Genomic DNA, 11,064 nt, shown 5'->3' with positions numbered 1-11,064 from the left:
CTACACCGGCCCGCCTCTCGCCCCCCCCCCCCCGCTCCCCTGCCCCAGCCCCTTCCTCCACCCCCTCCACTGACCCAGGCCTCCGTCCCCCTAGAGGCACTCGGGTAAACTGCAAGGAGGCGGAGCTCGTCGCTTTCCTCCGGGACGCGGCCTTCCGCGTGGCCGGTTCTCCCCGCCCCCGCCTCTCCATGCCCCGCCCCCGCCTCTCCATGCCCCGCCCCCGCCTCTCCCTTCCCGGCCGGAAGGGCAGTCCCCGGGCCTCCCCAGCTTGGCTCCCGGCAGCGCGGGGATGGCAGCGGCGGCGACCGCGGCTCCGGGAGCCCCAGGCATGGACACCCGGCTGGACCAGGAGACGGCGCGGTGGCTGCGATGGGACAGGGTGAGGGGCACCAGGGGATGGGAGCGTCCGGGGGAGGCGTGGGATCTTCTGCACCCCGCAGGCGCCCCCCTGCCTTTCCTGCGGGGAGTGCGGATGCCTGCGCTTCTTTCCCTCCCGCCGCTCGCACCCGGCTGCTGTAAAGTACTTACGAATATGCAGATTACGAGCTGCTGGACGGGGAAACGCGAGCCGCCCCCGCGAGGCCATAGCTCGTCCCCTTAGCAGCCGGCTCCCGCTGTGGGGAAGTGGGACCCACCCGGGCAATTTGATGCCAGGCGCGGTTTCCGCGCATCCACACAGAGGAAGTAGAGTCACAAGCTGTATTACGGATCCAAGAGTGGGGAGTGGGTGCAGAGAGCCGGGGCAAGGTCAGCCCTCCGTCCCTGGTCACCGGGGAGCCGCAGAGAGAGCCGGGTAGCAAGCACCCGGTGTAAGGTGGTTGGGGGGCGGTCGCTAACTTTTTCTCCGGGCTGAACTCTAAGTGGTTATTTAAAAGGTGCCCCGGGGAAAGCAAAGCGAGAGCTTAGGGCGGGAATCCCTCTGGATGTGAGCAGGGTTGTAAGGTTGTAAAGTGGCTCGGGAGCAACTCAGAAAAACAAAGTTGTTTTTCTCATCAAACTCGGTAAGGCGGCGGCGGAGGGAGCAGGGGTGGCCAGTCCTCCTTGCTTTTGGCCCTGCCTGTGGCAGATCCGAAGTTTGACCGGGAAAAGGTGTCCCGGGACAAAACCAGCATCTGGCCGTCTGGGGCTGCAAGTTGGGGGAGTGGGAGAGCGAGCCGGAGCTGATCTCGACTTGGCCGGGCCCAAGGGTCATGTCCAGTTGGGGCGTGCGCGCGTTCGTGTCACTCAGACCGCTGGCTCAGCCCTCCTTCCGCAACGCGCGGTGCGTCCTCAGAGACCCAGAATCCTTCCGTCCATTCTATGCCTTTTGCTCCTGGGAACTTTGCAGAGCAGTATTCCCATCCACCTCTCCCAGGTGCTCGGTTGTGAACACGGGTCCTCCTGATGGGGCCCGCCTGACTTCAGGCATCTTCCTCCCGTCTCTGGCTTTGCTGGAAAGATAGAAGGGGACTCCTTCAACACAGCACCGCTAGCTTTTCCCCTCTTCACTCTCTTAGGTGCCAGAGCAGAGAGAATCAGGGACCCAACTCCAGACAGCACCCCCTCTCTTGTCTGACTCTCCTGCTTGCTCTTTGGGCATGCACTTTGTTTTCCCAGAATGTTCCTTGGCTCCTCTGCTGAACTTGTTTCTCGTGCTGTCATTCCTGTTTTGGGTCTGAACTTAAATGTGTTTTCTGTAGACAGGCCTTCCCTGACAACCAGTGGTAAATTATGTCTCCCTAATACTATCTCTAGATTGGTCAAAAAACAAAACAGAACAGAACAGAACAGAACAAAACCTTGTTTGTAGGTGTATTTGTTTAATGTCTGGCCCCAGGGCTGACTTGAAAGGCAGGACTCCTGTTGGTAGCACAGCTCCTGCTCCAGGAGGGCCCAGCACTTGGTTTAATCCTTGGCTGTCCTGTCTTGAAATTCTTAAAACTTGTCAAACAAGGAGTCCCACGCTGTCATTTTGCCCTGGGCCCCGACAAGTTAAAACAGCAGTTCCTCTCCACTTGCTCATTAATTTCCATGGTCACTAGGGCCTGACATGGTGCATGGCTCATACTTGCAGTGTGAAGGGAAGGGAGTTGCAAGCTCTCTTGGCTGGGGCCAGGTCTTCCTGTTCACTTCTGGCCCCTGAATGAGAAATGAGAGCACATCCCCCACAGGATGCTATTGGCAACTTCTTGGGTGGTTTTTCTTTTCATGGAAAGACAGTCTTGTAATTCTTTAGAGATGGAAAATGTTTCCATTTCTGATAATTTAGTAACTTGAGGTGGGTAGAATCCTTTTTTTTTTTTTTTAGAGGGGAGGGGCAGAGGGAGAGGGAGAGAGAATCTTAAGCCAGCTCCACGCTCAACATGGAGCCCAGTGTGGGGCTCGACCTCACAACCCTGAGATCCTGACCTGAGCTGAAATCAAGAGTCAGGCGCTTAACCGACTGAGCCACACAGGGGCCCCTAGAATCCTTTTAAAGTCATAATTGATAATGTGTTTTTCAATGAGACTTTCCCTTTGAAGAAATAAAAACCTAATTTCCACAAAATGTTGTATCTGCATATGGAGAGAGAGTACCTCCCTGGGTAGAGATGAAAGGATATTATCCTTTTTATTTATTTTTTTAAAGATTTTATTTATTTTTAGAGAGAGATAGAGAGCACAAGCTGGGGGAGAGACAGAATCCCAAGCAGATTCCGCACTGAACACAGAGCCTGTTGCAGTACCCAATCCCAGGACCCCGAGAGATCATGAACCCAGTGGAAATCAAGTGAGACATTCAACTGACTGAACCACCCAGGCACCCCTCCTTTGTATTGTTAATTTCTACCACTTCTCTTGTTCTTTCCTATCTTTCTTCCTCAGTTTGAGACAGGCGCCAAGTGGGGAACATCCTGCCAACCAAAAGCATTGCGGTGGTCTGGTCTGATTTCCCCCAGGGCCGCAAGGCAGGTGCCTTCTGCATTCCCACTCTGCCTTAGCCCCACCTTTTCATCCCTGGTGTCTCTGCTGTCCGCTTTGGTTACTCTCCTGGCTGATTCTGATCTCTGCCGCCGTCCTGACTTTGCAGTTCTAATCTCTCTGTCTCCTTTGGTTTCTCTCAGGCTATTTGGTCTTTAATGGCAATCAAAGGCCAGTTGGCATTTTTCCACATCTACCCCGTGTACAGGAAACTCACTAGATATTGGGTGTGGCCTTGAAGTCTGTGTTTCCTCTTTCACTCAGCAAATATTTATTAAACCTCTTTTGTGTTCCAGATCTAAAGCCTTCCTTGAAGGCACCTGCTCTGTGATCAGTGGTTATTGCTTTTAACCCAAAAGGTGGGGTTTTACCTGACCCCAAGGTGGGACAATCTGGAAATGTGGGATTACTTCCAGAAAGCCAATGTTTTATTGCAATAGCATTTCAAAGTTTAATTACGTGGCATATCTTGGCTGCATGTTCTGTAGTTGGATGATGACTATAAGAAAAAGTGCTTACTCTCTGGTTCCTCTGAACTCTTAATTTAAAAGCCTGATGTGGCATTAATGTGATTGTCATTTTCCTCCATTCTTAACATTTTCTGCAACTCTTGTACAAAGAAAATCAGGCAATGTAAAATGAACTTAAATGATTCATAGGAGTGGCTATTTGAAACAGCTAATGTAATAGAGAAAGCACTAGATTAATGTTTAAGCAAGTCACTTAATTTCTGAGGCTTCTGCTCTGTAAATTGGGGTTTTTGTTATTTGTCTGCTTCTTGTGGTCATTGCAAGTTTCACATTTGACCAGGTATGTGAAAGAATTGTACAAATTAGAAGACACTACAACAGTAAGGTTTTGATTTAAACTGTATAATCTCATAACTCTGTGGGAAAATTTGAAGATACTAGGGAAGAAAATGAACATTTGATTACAACTAAGTGCCAGGCAGAGAAAGGTGTTTTACATTAATTTAATGCAAACCACCTCAGAACCACCTTGTAAAGGAGGTTCTAGACTGTTCCCAATTTACAGATGAAGAAACTGAGAATTCAAGAAGCAAAATAGCCGGGGCCCCTGGGTGGCTCAGTCGTTAAGTGTCTGCCTTCAGCTCAGGTCACCGTCCCAGGGTCCTGGGATCGAGCCCCGCATCACGCTCCCTGCTCAATGGAAAGCCTGCTTCTCCCTCTCCCACTCCTCCTGCTCGTGTTCCCTCTCTCACTGTGTCTCCCTCTGTCAAATAAACAAATAAAATCTTAAAAAAAAAAAAAAAGAAGCAAAATAATCTACCCAAGTGCATCTAGTCGTTAGGTGACGGTGTGGCTGGCATTCTATTCTGGATGTTAGACCCCAGAACCTAGGTGTTCATTCCATTTCTCCAAAAGCACTTGCCTTGGTGGGAAAGAAAATAACACATTATAAAGGAGAAAACTACTTCCTTCTAGTCACAACACTTCTGACACCAAATGTACAGGTTTTCCACACCGAGTTATTTTCTATGGATACTGACTGGGCATCCCACAATTTCACTCAATTCTGACACTCACCACCTGGACCCAGCACAGATCCCACCCTCAGCTTAGGGGCTCAGCCCCACAAAACTACCCCCACCTCAGATGCCAGTCAAAAGCCCCATGTTGTCACCTGTGCTTCTGACCAGCCAGTGATACATCAGGGGTACCCTTGGCGCCCTTCTCAGGCTTGATAATTTGCTAGTACAGTTCACTGAGCTCAGGGAAGCATTTTACTTATGATTACCAGTTTTCTTGGAAAGGATACAGCTCAGGAACAGCCAAATGAAAGAGCTGCATAGGGCAAGGTGTGTGGGAAGGGGTGCTGAGCTTCCATGCTCTCCCAGCACCCCAAGTGTTCACCAGCTCCGAAGGTCTCTGACACCAGTTGTTGAGGGTTTTGGGAGGAGGTTCTGTTACCCTGGGCAGGATTGAGTCTTTGGCCACTGGTGAGGGAACCCAGCCTCCAGCCCTCTAATCACTAGTTGGTTTCCCTGGCAACCAGGCCACTCCCTGGGCATAAACTCGGGTTTGGCGAAAGGGGTTTATTATGAATAATAATAACAAGTTGTTCTTACCCCTACCACCCTGGAAATTACAACGGTTTTAGTTAGAAGCTCTATTCCAGGAACCAGGAACAAAAACAAAATATATATTTCATATTGTATCACAATATCACAGATTATAATTAAAAAAATTGAATCACCTGAAACTAATGTAATGTGCAATTAAAAAAAACCTTACCTCATATTTCAGATTTCAACGTCATCGGAAACTGAGAAGCCATATGTATAGGGCTTTTCAAATATATACATTTTCCCCCTACGGGTTAAGTTATTGTGAGTTTTTTTTTTATTTCAGATGTTTTATTCTGTCATTCAGCTGGCTGTATTGTTGTATATGTTTCTGTTCCACAGAATCCTTTAACTTTGGAGTCAGCGAAACAACTAATTGCGGATGGTAATAAAGAAGAACTACAGAAATGTTTTGGGGCTCGAATGGAGTTTGGGACAGCCGGCCTTCGAGCTGCTATGGGAACGGGAATTTCTTATATGAATGACTTGACTATCATCCAGACCACACAGGTACCACGTTTTTATATTTCTTGGTTATTCTTAACATGTTCCCAGCGGTAAAGGATAAACTCAGGCATGTTAACAATTTTAAGCAAAAACCCATTTGAATCGGGCCATACCAAACTGGAAGTCATTATGAGCACCCCCTGGCAGGAGCTAGGAGAAAGACTTACAGAGAAGAAGCAGAAGCAGAGCGAGGAAATTAATAGATTGGCTATAGGTCATGCGGTTGCATTTTTTGGGAAAGTCTCTCTGGCTGTTAGTAATTGGCTGCTCTTAGGTTTTAATTTCTTAACCTTCAGGCATTTACAGGCTTGGGTTCGGGTTTGCTTCTCTAGGCAACCAAGACATTAAAGCCTCCTCAGTCTAATGGCCTCCTTGTCTAATTAATATAACCCCGGGCTCCTTTTATATTTGAGGGACCTCTGTTGTTTTAATTATGGCCAGGTCTTATGGGTTTGCCAAGGCCCAGGGAGTCACACATTTACTCCGTACAGTAAGGCTTATGCAATTGGTTAAAGGGTACTTGTTTAAAAATTCATACAGCCTGCTTTTCTTTCTTTCTGTTTTTCTTTCTTCCTCCCTCCCTCCCTCCGTTTCTTCCTTTCTTTCTACAGAAATTTATTGAATGCCTACCAAGTGCCAGGCTTTGAAGATACAACAATGACTAAAACAGACAGATTCCCTCATGGAACTTTATTCCAGTGCAAATCCACCACCTAAGCTGATGACTTTTATGGTCTTGTACTTTTGCAATGGTGGTAGTGATGCACGCATTGAGAAATTTCTCTAATGGCCAGAATAACCAGAAGTTGATTCTATTTCATGTTAATTGATAGTGTAGGTGGAAATTATTGCTGAGTTCCTTTGCCTTCATTTGTAAATTTTACTGTCAGAGTCTACACCCAACTTTTAGGAATAGAGATGAAACCTTTCTGCCATGGAGTATCTGGAGTTTTGTTTATAAAGGAAATGAAGAATAGATCATTCAGTTTCTTCAGCTACTTAGACTTTTTAAAAATGAAGGCGACTTTAATTCTGAGGGGAAAAAAATGTCTAGAAAATTTGACTAATGATGATTATGCGTACCTTGCATGTAGCTCCCAGCAGAAAAGGCAGACTTGGGCATGTTCTAGTGAAACCCTAATAAGAAGTCTTGCATAAGGATATGGGGTTGCCATGGAAACCCTGGCTCCAGATTCCTGTTCAGCAATAGGGCTCCCTGAGATCTTTTTGGAGGGAAGGCTCAGAGTGGAGTGAGCCTGGGAATCCTGTTCTAGTTTATGGATAGCATGGAATTGTGCCACTGGGTAAGGTCACCCGCTGCTCTAGGTGCTGGAGCTATATAACATATCACCCAAAACATAGTGGTTTTAAACAACCACGTTTGCTTTGTTCACAAATCTATAGGTGGAGTTCAGTGGAGACAGCTCCCCTCTGCAGAACTTGGCACCACCTGAGCCAGCTTAGAAGCTGGAATCACTGAAAGCTTGTTCCCACTCATGTCTGCAGTTATTGCTGACTTTTGGCTGAGGTCTTAGCTGGGGCTGGAGGCCTCCGTGTGGCCTGGGCTTCGTACAGCGTGGCTTGGAGAGCTGCCGGTGAGAGTATCCAGAGAGACTGTGCTCAGGTGGCAGCTATGTTGATTTTTATGACCTAGCCTGGAAAGTCACACAAATTCACTTACTTCCATCATATTCTGTTTGTTAGTAGCAACTCAAGGAGGTTGTTCGTGTTCAAGGACAGGGCACATAGACACTCACCTCTCAGTGGAGGAATGTCGGTCCCATTAGAGGGGCACAGGAAATGGGATATATGTGTATGGCTAACACTGGAAAGTCTAGTTGGTTCCATCTCCTATTAGGCTTAATTGTTAGGGGATTCTAAGGGATTCTAGATGAACCCAGAGCCTTTTCTCCTGTACTCATCTACATCTAATTTGTAAGTATGATGAAATCTACCCACAGAAAGGTCTTAGGCCCTATCTCATACATCTTCTCCCCTAGGGGAATTGGCCTCTTCTGGGAGTAGACCTTGTGATAGGTAAGAATCCTACAGAACTAAAATGAGTAGATCCTTTAAAGGTCAGCTGATTAGGGCGCCTGGGTGGCTCAGTTGGTTAAGCGACTGCCTTCAGCTCAGGTCATGATCCTGGAGTCCCGGGATCGAGTCCTGCATCGGGCTCCCTGCTCAGCAGGGAGTCTGCTTCTCCCTCTGACCCTCTTCCCTCTCGTGCTCTCTGTCTCTCATTCTCTCTCTCTCAAATAAATAAATAAAATCTTAAAAAAAAATAAAGGTCAGCTGATTCAACCAGCCACTCCTTGTGACAATTTCCTCTATAGCCCCCACCACTTTCAAGTGATTATCCAGCCTACACTGGACCACTTACAGTAGGAGACAAGGATGTTCAGAGTTATGACAGTTTTATGAGATCGGCAGGTACATTTTTAAAGTCTTAGGAGTGGCAAATAATCAGCAAAAGAGGTTCCCAGAACAAACCACCCAGGCTTCCATCCCCAGCCTGGGATGGTGTTACCTGGCAGAATGCGCTGGCTTTCTCTGTGGTCTAGGCAGTCTTGCTGCTGGTCTCCAGTGTGGACTCCTACCCTATGATGCCCCGAAATTCATCTGGGTGGATTTAAGAAGCAGATGTATGTGAGCCATAAACATCCCAATGGGAAACAGGGTAGAGAGTAGAGGGAAAGTTTTATACTGTTTGCCTCATTGATAGAGGTTGTAATTTCCTCTAAGGTTACTTCACCAGGCCACTTCACATTGACGATGGAGTACTCACTGTCTTCTGGAATAGCCAGTCTGTCTTTGGGTTGTTCTCATTAAAGAATGGTTTCGGGGCGCCTGGATAGCTCAGTTGGTTAAGCGACTGACTCTTGATTTCTACTCAGGTCATGATCTTAGGGTTGTGAGATCGAGCCTCACACTGGGCTTTGCGCTGGGTGTGCAACCTGCTTAAGATTCTCTCTCTCCCTCTGTACCTCCCCCCTGCTCTAAACAAAAAGACAAAAAAAAAATGGTTTTGTGATTTTGAGCTCAAATGTGTCTTCAGCTTTTACATATTGGTCATAGTTTGAGCTTTTGAAGCCATACAAAGTTCATTTTATGTCTCCTGTAATAACATTTCAATTCCATAAACTTCCCTCAGCGCACACTGAGTCTTTTCTCTAGAATAAACATCCCCTCTTCTCTTAGCCATTTTCTCAGCCTCTTAGTCTTAGCTGGCCCCAGAGTTTTTTAGAGCAGTTTGGTGGTGTGAGGATTCTGGGCTAAGACTGAGTGCTTTTTGTGCCTTCGAACACTGGGGCCACAGCACGGGGATCGACTGGGGCTGGGGAGAGGGTGCTGTTGCTGGTGTAAGCCTTAGAGACATCTGGGTACCTTCTGGAAAACCCACAAAACCAGTGCACAAATGTCCTTCTTTGTATCACTCGACCTCAGAAGGTCTGCCCAATGCAATATTTTTTTTTTAAGATTTTATTTATTTATTTGACAGAGAGAGAGAGACTGCGAGAGAGGGAACATAAGCAAGGGGCGTGGGAGAGGGAGAAGCAGGCTTCCTGCGGAGCAGGGAGCCCGATGCGGGGCTCCATCCCAGGACCCCGGAATCATGACCTGAGCTGAAGGCAGATGCTTCATAACTGAGCCACCCAGGCGCCCTCCAACGCAATATTTTTGTCTAAGAAAAATGAAAGGCATTCTCAGTTGGCACTGCTTTGGCAACAAAGCTGTGAAGGATCTCCCCTACCAAAAATAAAGAGTTATTATTTATTTTTTAAAAGACTTCCTTTAGGGGCGGGGACAAAAAAAAAACTTTCTTCAGTCAAAGTGAAATAAGTAATATTAGTCAGCCCGCATTCTCTTTGTTCAAAATAAAAACCTATTTTGTCCGGTGATATAAACCTGTTGAATTCAAAGTTTACTGTTTTTCTAATCTTCCATATTTCCGATTGATGTGAGGTTATTTACTGCATCCGCTGAGATTCAGGAATTGTGTGTTCCATCAGCAGGGGGCAATAGCCCAAATTCTGCACAATTTTTATATGTATAATTGGCTGAGCCATGTAAGTGGACTGATAAGACCTCCATAAAAGCTCGCCTGCTAGAAAACAAGACCACAAGTCGAACAGGTTCAGATCAGATAATTGTGAAAAACTTACAAAATATACTAAGTTTCTTTGACCTACTGATGTTACGGAGCAGGCAGAAATGTCTGAAACACCTCCTTGTCCTCAGACATTTTAGAACTCGTATGAAGGGAGGAATATAGACCTTGAAGGAAAGTGATAAAAATAATGCTCATAACAGCAAACAAATAGTGCTTAGTGGGTGTTGGATTGTCAGCACTCGCAGGTTTTAATTAATTTAACCCTAAAAACAGCCCTTTGAGGTAGGTACTGTTGTTTTGATGTTTTACAGAACAGGAAACTGAGCCACCAAATGATTAAGGGATTTGTCATTTGCTCTCATAGGTGGCAGAATGGAGTATGAGCCCACAGATTCTGTGTGCTTTTAACCCTTGCCCTGTACCACCTCTAACTGGACCCAGGCAGAAATCCAGGCTCTGCTCTTCATGTGTCTGGGCAAGCCCCTCTGAGCCTTAGCTCTTCCATCTATACAATGGAATTCCTTAGCAAACTTGATCTGGGGGGTTACCAATAATAGATACTTAAGTGTCTAGCACAGTGCCTCATACATATAGCTAGACAATAAATAAAACTGTTATTTTCTTTATTGTTCAGTTTGTTTAATTATCCATGGGATATTTTTTAGGGATTTTGCAGATACCTGGAAAAGCAATTCAGTGACCTGAAGAAAAGAGGTGTTGTGATTAGCTTTGATGCTCGAGCTCATCCACCAAGTGGAGGCAACAGCAAAAGGTATTGAAAGATACATAAGAAACCATTTTTTGTAGTGTATTTTGTGGTTTTATTTTTAATCACTTCGCATACATTTGTCAGCCACATTGCTTACCTATAGAAATAATGAGTACATTCCGTTTGCAGCGTTTCCGAATTCTGGTTTTACGTTTGGGTTTAAAAGAATGAAAATATTCATACAAAAGAGAATTTAAGATCTGTCTAAAAGACAGACATTTTTTAAAGGGGCAACATTATTTCTCCCTCTCGCCTTCTTTCATTTGTCATTTTTTTTCTTCCCCCACTATTCATAAGCCGCCTGAGCTCCTTCCCATTTCTTGAGCACCTGTTTTCAGCTGCTTTCTTGTATCATTCCCAAACCACTGGGACTCATGTAGCCACAGGCAGGTGGTGATGCAGATGCAGATGACAATGATGTTGATGATGATGATCCTAATAGCCGCAATTACTTGAGTGCTGGATGTGAATGAGGCCCTTAGGTATTTACTCATTCAATTCTCACAACAACCTATAAAGTGCGTACTTTTATCTCCATGCTCTAAGATCATGAAGCAGGAGAAGGAGCCACAATTTCAGCATCAAGAAGCTGACACCTGTAGTAAACATCTTACACGTTATGAGCTGTACAGTCTGTCACAACTACTC

General features: G+C 46.1%; 1 protein-coding gene across 1 annotated transcript in view; it reads left to right on the top strand.

Annotated features, from left to right (window-relative positions):
- Positions 1 to 234: 234 nt before the first annotated feature.
- The window catches only part of PGM2 (phosphoglucomutase 2), a 34,120-nt gene continuing 23,290 nt past the window's right edge, over positions 235 to 11,064 (top strand). Inside the window, exons 1-3 of the mRNA XM_028088154.2 lie at positions 235 to 379; positions 5,369 to 5,536; positions 10,313 to 10,419. Of these exons, the coding sequence (XP_027943955.2) occupies positions 290 to 379; positions 5,369 to 5,536; positions 10,313 to 10,419 (365 nt within the window). The 5' untranslated portion in view covers positions 235 to 289. The remainder of the gene's footprint in view (positions 380 to 5,368; positions 5,537 to 10,312; positions 10,420 to 11,064) is intronic.

Source organism: Eumetopias jubatus, unplaced genomic scaffold (genome assembly GCF_037043125.1).
Source record: "Eumetopias jubatus isolate StellerSeaLion01/CBP00866 unplaced genomic scaffold, mEumJub1_p1.0 scaffold_2, whole genome shotgun sequence".
Taxonomy (NCBI): Eukaryota; Metazoa; Chordata; class Mammalia; order Carnivora; family Otariidae; genus Eumetopias; species Eumetopias jubatus.
The sequence above is the reverse complement of the archived record's forward strand: the minus strand, read 5'-3'. Positions and strand labels throughout refer to the sequence as shown.